The following is a 15,782-nucleotide window of genomic DNA, read 5'->3' as shown; positions in this document are numbered from 1 at the left end:
TAATTACGGCCTGGACACAACATTTCCAGTCTTTTGTTGCTCTTGTCCCAGCTTTTTTGTCGCAGCTTTTTTGCTGGCATCCAATTCAAAGTGGGCGTATGTTTTTCAAGAAACATTAACGTTTCTCAGTTTTAACATTTGACATGTTGTCATTGTACTATTTGACATTGAATATAGGGTTTAAATGATTTGCAAATCATTGTATTCTGTTTTTAGAGATCTGGCATTAACAAAATTACACAGAATGACAGAATTAACTGGAATTCATTGTGAGATATTGTGATTTCCAGCAAGGTAAAATATTAGTTTTTTGCCTCTCATTAATTCACGCAAAATATGTTTATAAAAGTGTCACTAGTTGGCTGAGGGAGAGTAGGTCACTGTATCATTCATCAAGGACAACATGTTTACTGTTGTCTTGTTTATATTTACCTGTGCCATTTTGTTTTTTCACCTGTCTTTTGTGTGAATTTACAGGAACCTGTAAACATGAGTTCCACTCTTCTTCTCAACAAGGTCCTGGTGTTTCCACCACGATGTTGTCTCCTCCTGGTTATTTGTCTCTGGATGACATCGTGGTAATAGGGGGCCTATCGACAAACCCAAACCATTTGATTAAGTCAATGATGACTCATTAGCTGATCTGTTTAATTCCACAACCCCATTTTATTCCAGTAATCCTCTGCGTATCTGACCTTCAGACAACCGACTCAGCTCTTTCACTTTCTTGATTAAACCGGCTGACGGTCATACATGTTTAACATTTACAACACGTACATCCCCCGCAAAGACATTAACCTTAGTGCCTTCCAACATGCAATGGCTAAGACAAAAATTTTGAGGGACTAACAATCAGATGGAAAATATGAATGTAAAATGGTACAACAATGAGTTTGATAGGTCAACATATACAGTGGGGAGAACAAGTATTTGATACACTGCCGATTTTGCAGGTTTTCCCACTTACAAAGCATGTTAAAGTCTGTGAGTGACGGAATCTAAAACAAAAATCCAGAAAATGTTATGTATGACATAAGTATTTGATACATCCGAAAAGCAGAACTTAATATTTGGTACAGAAACCTGTGTTTCCTGTAGTTCTTGACCAGGTTTGCACACACTGCAGCAGGGATTTTGGCCCACTCCTCCATACAGACCTTCTCCAGATCCTTCAGGTTTCGGGGCTGTTGCTGGGCAATACGGACTTTCAGCTCCCTCCAAAGATTTTCTATTGGGTTCAGGTCTGGAGACTGGCTAGGCCACTCCAGGACCTTGAGATGCTTCTTACGGAGCCACTCCTTAGTTGCCCTGGCTGTGTGTTACGGGTCGTTGTCATGCTGGAAGATCCAGCCACGACCCATCTTCAATGCTCTTACTGAGGGAAGGAGGTTGTTGGCCAGGATCCAGCGATACATGGCCCCATCCATCCTCTCCTCAATACGGTGCAGTCATCCTGTCTCCTTTGCAGAAAAGCATCCCCAAAGAATGATTTTTCCACCTCCATGCTTCACGGTTGGGATGGTGTTCTTGGGCTTGTACTCATCCTTCTTCTTCCTCCAAACACGGCGAGTGGAGTTTAGACCAAAAAGCTTTATTTTTGTCTCATCAGACCACATGACCTTCTTCCATTCCTCCTCTGGATCATCCAGGTGGTCATTGGCGAACTTCAGATGGGCCTAGACATGCGCTGGCTTGAGCAGGGGGACCTTGCATGCGCTGCAGGATTTAAATCCATGACGGTGTAGTGTGTTACTAAGGGTTTTCTTTGAGACTGTGGTCTCAGCTTTCTTCAGGTCATTGACCAGGTCCTGCCGTGTAGTTCTGGGCTGATCCCTCACCTTCCTCATGATCATTGATGCCCCACGAGGTGAGATCTTGCATGGTACCCCAGACCGAGGGAGATTGACCATCATCTTGAACTTCTTCCATTTTCTAATAATTGCGCCAACAGTTGTTGCCTTCTCACCAAGCTGCTTGCCTATTGTCCTGTAGCCCATCCCAGCCTTGTGCAGGTCTACAATTTTATCCCTGATGTCAGTACATAGCTCTCTGGTCTTGGCCATTGTGGAGAGGTTGGAGTCTGATTGAGTGTGTGGACAGGGGTCTTTTATACAGGTAACGAGTTCAAACAGGTGCAGTTAATACAGGTAATGAGTGGAGAACAGGAGGGCTTCTTAAAGAAAAACTAACAGGTCTGTGAGAGCCAGAATTCTTACTGATTGGTAGGTGATCAAATACTTATGTCATGCAATAAAATGCAAATTAATTATTTAAAAATCATACAATGTGATTTTCTGGATTTTTGTTTTAGATTCCGTCTCTCACAGTTGAAGTGTACCTATGATAAACAATTACAGACCTCTAGATCCTTTGTAAGTAGGAAAATCTACATAATTGGCAATGTATCAAATACTTGTTTTCCCCACTGGTATGCATATCAATATCTGATGTTTGTACAGATCCCTAGGATGTGGACATTAAGTGGATATTGAAAGTCCTCCCCGCCTTTCAAAATGTTCAAATTTTTATTGCCACATTTTTAAAAACATTTAGAGAGAAACACCCCCACACTAGGCTGCTGCCACCACTGTGCTTTACTGTAGGCATGGTATTCTTGTAGTGGAAAGATGTACTGGGTTTTCGCCAGACATATAATTTTGCATTTAGGGCTCCATCAAGTACCAGTGGAAATTAAATCAAAACCTGACTACCCCTCCCCTAGGAAGCTTAAACTGCGCTGTGGTTGGATCTTCCAGCAGGACAATGATCCAAAGCACATCTAAAATTAACAGAAAAACGGTTCACTGACCACGGAATCAAGGTTTTGCAATGTCCATACTAGTCCCCTGAACTAAACCCCATGGAAAACCTGTGGAATGGGACCACTAGCAAGGACCTCTGAATCTGACGGATCTGGAGTGATTCTGTATGGAGGAATGGTGTCAGATCCCTTGCTAAGTGTTCTTCAACCTCATATTACATTATAGGAGAAGACTCAGATAGTTATCTTGGCAAAGGGAAGTTGTACAAAGTATTAAATGAAGGGGTGCCGATAGTTGTGGTACATATATTTGAGAAAAATTATTAATATTTATTTATTTCCTAAAATTGTTTTACTTTAATTAAAGTTTTGATGTCTGTTAATAATCTGAATGCAAGATTACAAAGCTGAACAAATAGTAATTTTGTTTGCTCAAATTTACCAAGGGTGCCAGTATTAGGGGAGGGCACTGTAGCAGTACAGTCCAACTAGCTGGTACACACTCTGTCAAAGCTAGCGCAAGCCTTTCATCATCCAATTGTGCTCTGACAAGCGTGAGTTGAGGAATAGGAGAATGTAGTGGGTCCCCAGCTTTCCAACATGTCTTGATAGGGAGATACAATCATGCCCTGGGCCATGACAGGGATTACAGAGGATTACATTGTGTTCCCCCCGCTGTCATTCAAATGCATGCTGAATCAGGTCCCCATGACAGGATCCCGGAGTGTACTCATGACAGTGTGACAGACAAGACAAGATGGGCTCTTTTGGGTTCAATGGGTTCTTTTTTTCACTTCGACCTGCTAGAAATATCTAGAAGATTAAAACAAACCAATTGTGTTTTTGAAAGCATTAGCTTTATAGGCCCAGTGCAGACAAAACCATGAATTCCCTGTATTCTTGATGATATTACCTCACAATGAGGTCAATGTAACACTCTGAAATTGTGAATATTATGTTAATGCCCTTGTTGTAAAAGCGCTGTTTAAAAAAAAAACAAGCCTAGAATTTCATCTGTTCAGGTGGGAGGGACTTTGACCTACTTTATGATTTCACAAAGTTAATCTGATTGTAATAGAGTAATTAATGTTAATCTGGGTCAGGACATTAGTGTATTCTATAAGCCAATGAGGGTTGTGTATGTAAATAACTTTTGATTTATTTTGTCATGCCCACATGATCAGACTAAGCATTTCAAAGGCCAAACAAGGCTCAGGTAAAAAAAACAAAAAAAAACTCAATAACAAACAAATGAAACCCAGGAGACGACTACATGGCAAATTAGTCATTCATTTTAAAGGCTCTTCTAGGTAAAACTGTCAACCAAATTAAGCTACATTGTGTCTTCCATAAACAGAAATGTTTTTCTCACTTTAAAAATGTTAATGGTTTGTCCCTGTGGAAATACATTTGGTTTCAGACTGTTTAAGAATGTTTAAGAATAAATCAGAATAGCGCTGCAGCACAATTTTAGCAACAACATTTCACAAGAGAGAAATGGTAAATCCTTGTTCTCCATTTGTTGCATTAAACAGTGGGTACCATCTGTTGTATTGGACTGCAGAGTACAACAGCAGCTGCCATCCGCAGGCGCAGCAACATGGCTGTTGCATTGTGCTGCACGGTGAACACTCTAAAAATACTACCCTGAGTCGCTCATCAAATCAGTCCAGATCACAGCTAATGGCCACATACGCCATCTCAGGCATAAAGACACACGTGAAGCATATGACTCCCGGATGAAGCTCAAAGGTCATTAATCACAATAAGACAATACTAAAAACAAACGGCCTTTGGTTGGGTTTGCAGCCGGGAGGGATTACCAAGCATTGTCAAAACGTTGCATAACTGTCACAGAAAGGTCCTATGTATCCAATATTCACGTCTATCCTCATCTCTCTCACCTTCCTACTTCCCTCACCCCTGTCCTCACCCCTTCCCCTCTCCCAGGCAGTAGGCGACTGAGATGGGCGTTCGTCTAGGCTGCTTGAGCGACTCCCCCTGGTGGCCGCCGCTGCTGCTGCTGTTGCTGCTCTGCGCTGCCCCCTGGTGCCGGGGCCGGCCGTTCGTCAACCCCTCGCCGGCAGTTAACGTGGCGGTGGTATTCAGTGGCTCGGCCTACCAGCAGGAGATCAAGGGGCGCCTGAGTCGGGAGAACTTCATGGACCTGCCTCTGGAGGTGAACCCAATCACAGTACTGGTGAATAACACCAATCCTCGGGCCCTACTCACGCGGATCTGTGACACGCTGGCGGCCAACCGAGTGCACGGCGTGGTGTTTGAGGACAACATCGGCTCGGAAGCCGTGGCACAGATTCTGGATTTTATTGCCTTGCAGACGGCTGTGCCCATCGTGGGTATCAGCGGGGGCTCCGCTGTGGTCCTGCCACACAAGGTCAGTGAGCATGACCGGGCTGGGCTGGGTACGTTTCATTGCAAGGTCTGTGAATATGACTGGGCTGGGCTGGGTACGTTTCATTGCAAGGTCTGTGAACATGACCAGGCTGGGCTGGGTACGTTTCATTGCAAGGTCTGTGAACATGACCAGGCTGGGCTGGGTACGTTTCATTGCAAGGTCTGTGAATATGACCGGGCTGGGCTGGGTACGTTTCATTGCAAGGTCTGTGAACATGACCGGGCTGGGCTGGGTACGTTTCATTGCTAGTGTCTGAGGCTACATGAGGAACATGAACGGTTAGTCTTTAAGGTAGACTTGAGATTACTTGAGATGAGAAAGATGTAAGACTCTGTCATATAGTTAGACACAATATCACAATATCTGGACACAGGTTGTCATACAGTGAGACACAGTATCTGGGCATGGACACAAGTTGTCATAAAGTGAGACACAGTATCTGGGCATGGACATAGATTGTCATACAGTGAGACACAGTATCTGGGCTTGGACACAGGTTGTCATACAGTGAGACACAGTTTCTGGGCATGGACACAGGTTGTCATAAAGTGAGACACAGTATCTGGGCATGGACACAGGTTGTCATACAGTGAGACACAGTATCTGGGCATGGACACAGGTTGTCATACAGTGAGACACGGTATCTGGGCATGGACACGGGATGTTTCACAGTGAGACACAGTATCTTGGCATGGACATGAGTTGTCATACACTGAGACACAGAACATGGGCATGGAAATGTGTTGTCATAAAGTCAGGACAACCTACGGTACAAATAATAGAAAACAATATCAGTGATAACACATGATCATGTGAGCAAAGTAGGTAGATATTATAGACCACACACTGGCCAACATTCATTAGTCTGCTAATTAAAAGTAATAATGAACATTGTCATTAGCAAACAAAGGTCACTTTCAGAATATGATTCTAAACACATTGAATGCTAATGCTGCCTATTCTGATACTGGCTGTCCCACACTGGAATAACTGAAACCTGGTAGGCCAGGGATTTCCAAAATCTGGAAAAAAAAAAACGTGATGGCTTTTGTCAGTACATCTTGTGCTATACACTTCTAGTCCCATTAAACTGTATGCCTCCAGAACCTACATGTCAATAGAGAAAAGCCTTGATTTGACTAGTTGTATTATGGGAGCTTCATGCACTGTCTTTTAGTACCAGGGAGCTTGAAAAGACATTTGTGCTACAATGGAAACTGCAGCTGAATTCCTTTTAGATTAAAGCCTCACACGTCTATGAGGAGTTAAGGGCTCAGCCACAGGGATATGCTGTAATGCCACTGACGTTTTGTGTCCTCTAACCACACCACTGGCAATATTCCTCTACAGCAGACGCAGCTTTCGCAGTTCACAAGGCTACTCAAAGTTAGACAGCGCACTGTATGATCATCATGTCTTTATTGGCTCTATGCAAATGAGTGTAGGCCGAGGATACATGAGATTGGTAGAGCATGACTCGCCAATCCACCGACAATAAACAAAACGTTTATTCAACGGGGGGGTGGGTGAGCCGGGTGTAGAAGGTAATAAAGCAGGATGGCTGCCCTCAGATGGCCAGAGCAGAAGGAGATGGCTGCTGCATTGTAATGTCCAATCAGACCAAGTCATTTTTTGCTCCGGTAGCTGGCTGTTTGGGTATGCAACACACAGGGAGCTGAGTAGCGGAAAATAAGAGGTCCGCCCGCCACCCTCGATTTCCATCAGTTAATCCACTGCTCAAATATCATTTTCTTTCCCTCATGTTTGTGAGATTTTAATAACAAACGTGTTCCCCCACGACGGGGAGTCGGCCGTGGCCACGGGCTTCCATGCCCTCATTATGCATTCAGATTCATACTCACATTCCTGGGGAATTGGGATTCAAATCTGATTACAATAGATGCATCTACCTCAATTGAATTGCGATAGATTTTTTTCCAGGCAGATTTGTATTAATTGATTATATCTTTACTAAGTAGTGCTTTGTGTGTTGGCCAAGATGATAGACAGGGTAGGTTTCTTTGTTAGAAGTAACCTGAGGTCTATCAACCGAACGGTAATGGATATAGGGGCCAACAGACTGGCAATAGACTTGTGCCTTGTGCCGTCCAGCATCCAGGTCTCAGCTGCAGCTGCAGTTGTAAATGGACTTTCTTGATTCTAGTCCACATATATTACTATACTGCTCCCTTGTCAGATAGACACCGTAATTCTGGGAAATGTGTCGGGAAATCTGGGCATGCTCCTAGTTTCTCGGGGGCAACGGAAGAGGTGTCACTGGTCTCCCGTGCGGGTCATTTACATTTTAATCACGCCAACTTGGGGAACACAACAGCTAATCATTTATTAGAGCATAAATGAAATAGGAAAAATGCAATTATCCAAAGGTTGACAGCTGTTATATATATATATATATATATATATATTTCCAACTCTGTTTATAGCCAGTGAGTGTAACTAGTTCAGATTCTGTTATAGTACGCTAGAGCTTTAATGAACACATATGTCCCTTTGAATGGCTGAAGATATTTCAGGAGTTGCTGCATTCAGCGTTTTTTTCCCTGGTTTTAATGTGAGCGGTAATTACTAGAAGTACTAAGTACAGTACTATTTTTTAAAGAAATGTAGTGAGCTTTGCTGACTACTCCAAAAATGTATTTTCTACTAATTTAATCGCTAAATAATATATATTGTATTTAAAGGGGCCTTATTTGAGATTGTTACTCTACTACTAGCAAATATTACCAGAAGATAAATCTGTAGGGGATGTTTTATGTAAATGTTTTTTTTTTTTTTCTAAATGCCTGAGACTTTCACCATTCAAACTTTATTGAATCTGTACACCTGAACTCTAACAGTTATCATTGACTTGTAGTCTTCTCAGGCTCCCTTTAGACACCCACAGATCTATCCCTCTACTCTATACCCTCTAACTTTAGACACTCACAGGTCTATCCCTCCACTCTATACCCTCTAACTTTAGACACTCACAGGTCTATCCCTCCACTCTAAACCCGCTAACTTTAGACACTCACAGGTCTATCCCCCCACTCTAAACCTGTTAACTTTAGACACTCACAGGTCTATCCCTCCACTCTATACCCTCTAACTTTAGACACTCACAGGTCTATCCCCCCACTCTAAACCTGTTAACTTTAGACACTCACAGGTCTATCCCTCCACTCTATACCAGCAAATTATCCATGTGAATTAGCTAATACTGTTTTGGTTTGTTCAGTAAGGGAAGGAGAGAAGTTGTGTTATTGTTTAATATGTAACCATGTAAAATGTTAGAGGCAGGATTCTAAACAGTTCCCCTATAACACCTAATATACTATATAGTTTTTCTCAGAACAGGGTAGGGGTCAAACTTATGTACACCTCTGTTTTCAATACCTTTTTAATACCCAGCAAGACATAACTGAGCCTTTTTCTAAAATGTTTTATGAGTTGAAGAACACATTTTCTGTGTGAATGTTGGGGGGGGGGCATTCCTCCATACAAAATCTTTCAGATCCTTTCAATTGTGTTTATGTCTGGAGACTAAAATGCACTTTTCAAAATGCACTTACTAGGTGAACCTAATGATGTCGTTAACCATGGCCCCTAGAACAGTAGAAATGAAATAGCACCATAACATCAACAATCCGCCGTAATATGTTACACCAGGCTTTAGGTTATGTTCTGCTAATACCACTCTTGGTGTCCATGGACAAATAGCTCTCTTTCCATGTCATCCAATACTGTTACCTTGTAGCTCAGTTTTTTTTCCAATTTTCATTTTCTACAGGTACTGAAAGCAGTAACTCTCCTCAAAGTTTTCACAATTTTAGAACCAGGAGAATGTATTCAGAACCAATTCTAAATATGTTTTTTTTATCTGAATGAGAAAGTAGGATAGCTATTTCTTTTGACTGAAACGTTTCTGGTTTTCATCGGACAGTGATGATTCCTGTTGGATCCAGAGTTGATCACAGAGAGAGAAGCAGAGATGACACAGGCCTCATTACAGGCTGGTACAGTCCGTGGTGGTGTTTGCCGGCTCAGATTGACTATACAGCTGTATCTTCATAAAACCCAGGCCAGAGCAGCAGGTGACAGGTATGGCTTGAAGTCCATCGGCACATCTGTTTAGCGTGGCCAAAATGGGTCAAGAATTCAGCCCTTCCATTTCATTCACACCAGCCCACGTTACTGAGATCACCGCCAACTCACCTTCTATCAGACTAAGCGTTTTCCCTGGTGCTTTTGGTGCAACAACATTTTACAGTTAGTTGTACCAGCCACTTGAGTAATCATCTTATAAAGTAATTAAAAGTGCACTCCCACAATGTGAAATCTCTTCCCAGCTGAAAAGTCCCACCTTGCATACAAATAATTGGATTAGATGACAAAAATAGGAGTGACATCTGATACCAGCCTATTAGAGGGAGAAGTACTCCCCCCCACCCACTTCCTAAATGAAGCTGTACACCTGAACTTCTTGGATCGGGATTGGGGGTGGTAGTCTACAGTAAGTCTGAGAAAGGATAAGACAACTTTTGTAAAATAGTGTGATTTTGTATGATGGGGTTTCAATATGGGGAGTTCCTTCAAAAGTGATTTGTTAAGATGTGCAATACAACGACTACTGAGTATTCCAGTTGACTTTCATTTTGTGCATCCAAATCCAGTGAGACTCACTATTATTTCATAGTGATAATTGGAGTGGTTACTTTTTGTTAAATAGAGATACAATACATTAATCGACATTAACTAATATCATAGGCTAATGAATTTGGTTCAATATCCGAGGGAGTACAAATTCAAAAAAGAATGTTTAGATTGTTAACTGTAAATGCTATGTCCACGGCTAACCATGTATTCAGTCAAGATTAAATTTTTTTATGAATCTCCTAAAATTGCCCTTACATTGGCTAGTGTGCATTTCACACCAACACTGCTTAATTTCTCAAAGCATTTCACACCAACACTGCTTAATTTCCTCGGATATTGAACCAAATTCATTAACCTATGATATTAGTTAATGTCGATTAATGTAATTTATCTCTATTTAACAAAAAGTAACCACTCCAATTATCACTATGAAATAAAAATGGAAAAGGTTCCAAAGCTGTTTTTGTTCCACAATCATATTTAAAAATGTTATATGATCAGAACAGCTTTTTGACAGCTCACACATTACAGCATTATGCTCCAGTAAAATATGCGTAGGTATAGGACCAGAGGACACAGCATTATGCTCCAGTAAAATATGTGTAGGTATAGAACCAGAGGACACAATTTCAGGAAACAGCAAAAAAAAATTCAGGAAACAATAAAATAATTATTTTAACCGCTCTCTTTCCTTTCATATATCCATGACCTTGGTTGCCTAACTGTGGGTCAGTTTTGACCACACCAACAAAAGAAACTCCAGCATATCTGGCATTTGCCAGAGACACCAGATAATATTGTATTGTGCATTTTGCATATTAGCTACTTACTGGTGCAAAAACTGTCTTGCTCAGGAATATTTGACCTTGCTGGCTCAGTCATTCAAGTGTTTGGTTATTTGCCACTTAGTAGTCTAAACATTAATGGTGCCTTTTTTAAAGGAAAGCTGGTGTACATCTATCACATCAGGGTGCGGTGTTGTCCTCAGAGACAGTTCAGGAACAGAGACAACCCACTTGATAACAGGCCACTCTGGTCTTCTTATTTGCTCCGCCCCATGGAGGGGTGCCCCAGAGCTAGACATCTCGCTGGTTTATTTTATCTGGTTGGAGTAGGCTGCAATAAGAAGTAAATACTTCTCTTCTGCTTGTCACACCCTCCCCTCCTTGACCAGAAAATATGAGCCAGTGAGATGTCTCGCTCTAGGGTATCACTCTGCAGGGAAATAAACATAACAGAGTGGCCCAGTCTGAACAAAAAAAATGATTGGGGTCTGTCTTTCAATGAGCTGTCTCATTTGGTACCAGTTGGAACCAAGACAACCAACTGAAATAAATGGTCCGATTACTTTTCGATCCAGGCTGGGTCACTCTAAGTTGTGTTTCCACAAAAGTGTTCTTGAGAAGGTTATTTTGTTTGCTCCTGTTTATTGGGTGTTTTGGGAGATGATTTGAAATGAGTTACGAAGGTAAAGGTAGGAATGCTGATGCCGTTCTCTAACCCACAACCCAACTCCCCATTTCCCAACTGGATTCAGAGCACTCCTCTTATGGAGGAGAATCATGGAAGTTTTTTACTTTGAGCAGTCTGTCTCAGCTCTTATACCGTCCCTCATTTCACTTTGCCTAATAAAGATAGTAGTATTAGTAGTAGTAGTAGTAGTAGTAGTAGTAATGGTGGTAGTAGTAGTAGTGGTAGTAGGAGTTTTTCTTAGTAGTGTTATTTAGAATGATCCAAGTGCAGGTGAGAGTGACCATAGGATCCAGGCTTGGTCTGGTCTGGGCAATTCATTAATTTGTGCCAGTGATCTACTCTGTCAAAGACAAACAATGTGAAAGTGTGATACGGTGGACAAACCAAAAGCAGCCAATCCAGTCAATCAGTGGTGTGTAACTTCAGTAGAGGAACAAGGGCCACTGTATAATAAGTTACTCTGGTCTCCCTAATGTGTGTTCAGGTAACAGAGCCAAGGGCGTACAGGGCGGAGCAAGCTGGATGGGAAATTATTGTTCTGTAATGTTCACGAAAACAGAAAGGGGTTGATAACCTAGCTCACGTAAATAATCCAATCCATGGAATCGATCTGTGTGAAGAAAAACTCTTGTTTTAAAAAAAATTGTAGAAGGAAGTGCTTGTCTGTCTGTCGTCATGGAGAGCTCCCTTATCTGAGGATTCTTGTGTAGCTTTAGGCAAGTGAGTAGCCATACATCAACTTGAGATGGAAATGCAATCAAAGCTGTTTCACTATCGCCAATCAATCGCGGATCAATCTTTCTCAAGGCCCCGTTCAGAGCACAGAGTGGATAAATCGATACCAGTAATCATGGCTATCACATGCCTGGAATGTTAACATGATGCAAAGAGCCCTTAGTGCATTCATTTACTCTGGGAATTTACAGCCAGCGGTGAGGCTGGCAGGCTGCTTCTACCTTTAACAATTGACAGGGTAGAGATGCTTTAGCTTTATCCTCCTCCTCCACCTCAGGCTGAAGTATCACAGACCCAATACTGACATTATCAGGAACAACTCTCTTTGACATCTAAAACACATCAATGATAACATTTAACTTCAAGCTAAGTATGTACCAGCATCTATTCTTAACACAAAGACATTAAATATTTGAAAAAAAATACTATATTATGGAATATACTAGTATACTTTGCTGTGCTATAAATACTGTTGTATTAATATGTTTGTATACCATTTTTCTGCAACGCTAAAGGAGGAAATTGTCCATATATCTGAAGGTACACTATAAATGAAAGGTTATTCAAATATCCTCAAGAGTTATTTATGTAAACATTTTAGATAAACCATTTAATTTCTTCAAAAAACACCAATGTAAATTATTTTTTATGGGTCCTTAAAGAACCATTTGAAGAACTTATCCTAAAATAAAAAACTGTAGTCGGAAAATATTCAGACTCCTTTAGTTTTTCCCCATCGTGTTCTGTTGTGGGGTGGAACAAGTTATCACTCATCACCTAGTTAATACCTTCTGTCCAGTGAAGCATGGTGGTGGGAGCCTCATGCTATGGGCATGCTTCTCAGAGGCAGGGACTGGCAGCAGGTTTATTATAAAAACACAACATTAGTTTATTAGACTAATGTGTTTTTTGTTTTTCTTGCCAGGACTGATTCATTGCTTCAGATATTTGTTAAAATGGAAAAAAGCAAATACAGTGCTTTAGACACAAATTTGCATGCTACACGGAATGCCTGTTCCATGTGCTCTCCAGGGTCCTGAACCTCCATGGTGAGCGCTTCCTCGCTTGACGGGAGCAAGACTCTAACAGGACCACTTGTGCAATTGGGCTGTACGCTCCTGGCAATACTCGGCCCTCTTTCAGGGGGGTTGCGGTTGGTGGGTGTCCCTTTGGTTGATTGATTTCCTGCCTGTTGGGCCCTGTCCGGGGCCTCCCCCGGGTAGGGCCACAGTGTCGCCGGACCCCCCTGTCTCAGTTCCAAGGTGTTACGCTGCTATATTATTGTGCTGGGGGATATGAGGAATGCACTTTCTAACTTTTCTCAGTCCCCTCCAGTTTAAAATTTTAGGAGGAGATGAGGTCCTGGTCCACACCTGCGGTGTACCTGGTTTTGGGGGCCCGTTGCTGTCCCTGTCCTTGTCCACCTGGTCATACTTTTGACCTAGTCTAGAATCAAATAGACTCTGGATTTAGCCCAGAGAAATTTATTTATTATTCTAATTGGACTCTTAATATCTCACTCGGCACAGTCAGAAGAGGACTGGTCACCCCTCTGAGCCTGGGTCCTCTCTAGGTTTCTTCCTAAAATTCGGCCTTCTTAAGGAGTTTTTCCTAGCCACTGAAATCCAACACTACTGTTGTTTGCTCCTTGGGGTTTAAGGCCAGGTGTCTCTGTAAAGCACTTTGTGGCAACTGCTGTTGTAAAAAGGGCTTTATAAATAAATTTGATTGATTCATTGACCAGCACGCCACAATATAGTGGGATATTTTTTTTACACAATTGTTTAGTAAGTACTGTAGAATATGTTTTTGTAAAATGATGGGATTACTGCTAGGTGTGTGTCTGACAAACCGTCTCGCTTACAACACCTCCTAATTTATACAGTGGGGAGAACAAGTATTTGAAACACTGCCGATTTTGCAGGTTTTCCCACTTACAAAGCATCTAGAAGTCTGTAATTTTGATCATAGGTACCCCTCAACTGTGAGTGACGGAATCTAAAACAAAAATCCAGAAAATCACATTGTATGATTTTTAAGTAATTATTAGCATTTTATTGCATGACATAAGTATGTGATACATCAGAAAAGCAGAACTTAATATTTCGTACAGAAACCTTTGTTTGCAATTACAGAGATCATAAGTTTCCTGTAGTTTTTGACCAGGTTTGCACACACTGCAGCAGGGATTTTGGCCCACTCCTCCATACAGACCTTCTCCAGATCCTTCAGGTCGCTGGGCAATACAGAATTTCAGCTCCCTCTAAAGATTTTCTATTGGGTTCAGGTCTGGACCTGCCACTCCAGGACCATGAGATGCTTCTTACGGAGCCACTCCTTAGTTGCCCTGGCTGTGTGTTTCGGGGTCGTTGTCATGCTGGAAGACCCAGCCATGACCCATCTTCAATGCTCTTACTGAGGGAAAGAGGTTGTTGGCCAGGATCCAGCGATACATGGCCCCATCCATCCTCCCCTCAATACGGTGCAGTCATCCTGTCCCCTTTGCAGAAAAGCGTCCCCAAAGAATGATGTTTCCACCTCCATGCTTCACGGTTGGGATGGTGTTCTTGGGCTTGTACTCATCCTTCTCCTTCCTCCAAACACGGCGAGTTTAGATCAAAAAGCTCTATTTTTGTCTCATCAGACCACATGACCTTCTCCAATTCCTCCTCTGGATCATCCAGATGGTCATTGGCAAACTTGAGACGTGCCTGGACATGCTGGCTTGACCTTGTGTGCGCTGCAGGATTTTAATCCATGACGGTGTAGTGTGTTACTGATGGTTTTCTTTGAGACTGTGGTCCCAGCTCTCTTCAGGTCATTGACCAGGTCCTGCCGTGTAGTTCTGGGCTAATCCCTCACCTTCCTCATGATCATTGATGCCCCACGAGGTGAGATCTTGCATGGAGCCCCAGACCGAGGGAGATTGACCGTCATCTTGAACTTCTTCCATTTTCTAATAATTGCGCCAACAGTTGTTGCCTTCTCACCAAGTTGCTTGCCTATTGTCCTGTAGCCCATCCCAGCCTTGTGCAGGTCTACAATTTTATCCCTGATGTCTTTACACAGCTCTCTGGTCTTGGCCATTATGGAGAGGTTGGAGTCTGTTTGATTGAATGTGTGGACTGGTGTCTTTTATACAGGTAACACGTTCAAACAGGTGCAGTTATTACAGGTAATGTGTGGAGTACAGGAGGGCTTCTTAAAGAAAAACTAACAGGTCTGTGAGAGCCGGAATTCTTACTGGTTGGTAGGTGATCAAATAAAATGCATATTCATTATTAAAAAATCATTCAATGTGATTTTTGGATTTTTGTTTTAGATTCCGTCTCTCAGTACAGTTGAAGTGTACCTATGATAAAAATTACAGACCTCTACATGCTTTGTAAGTAGGAAAACCTGCAAAATCAGCAGTGTATCAAATACTTGTTCTCCCCACTTGTCACGGCTTCGGGGTTTGAGGAGCAAGGAGGAGCAGGAGAAGGCGTGGTGGAAGGATATTTAATCGTATCCACTCGAACATATACAGCGTAAGCTGAACAAAGCGTAGCACAGCTCTACACACAGGTAGGGACAATCACACACAAAGACAGGGGGAGCAGAGGGAACATATATACCGGGGGAAACAGCGATGATGAGGAACAGGTGCACTAAACGAGACACAGGTGAAATGTATGATGAGACGGTGGTGTCAGAAGGCCGGTGACGTCGACCGCTGGGGCCCGCCCACTGCAGGGGGAG

At 42.3% G+C, this 15,782-nt stretch overlaps 1 protein-coding gene across 2 annotated transcripts in view; it reads left to right on the top strand.

Moving 5' to 3' along the window:
• grin2ca (glutamate receptor, ionotropic, N-methyl D-aspartate 2Ca) overlaps positions 1 to 15,782 on the top strand; it is a 93,629-nt gene that overhangs the window by 36,643 nt on the left and 41,204 nt on the right. For both annotated transcript variants that reach the window (XM_010891692.3, XM_010891690.3), the window contains exon 2: positions 4,712 to 5,156. In XM_010891692.3, the coding sequence (XP_010889994.1) occupies positions 4,728 to 5,156 (429 nt within the window). In that variant the 5' untranslated portion in view covers positions 4,712 to 4,727. The remainder of the gene's footprint in view (positions 1 to 4,711; positions 5,157 to 15,782) is intronic.

Source organism: Esox lucius, chromosome 11 (assembly GCF_011004845.1).
Source record: "Esox lucius isolate fEsoLuc1 chromosome 11, fEsoLuc1.pri, whole genome shotgun sequence".
In the NCBI taxonomy this organism is placed as follows: Eukaryota; Metazoa; Chordata; class Actinopteri; order Esociformes; family Esocidae; genus Esox; species Esox lucius.
Note: the sequence above shows the minus strand (reverse complement) of the source record. Positions and strands in the feature narration are given on the sequence as shown.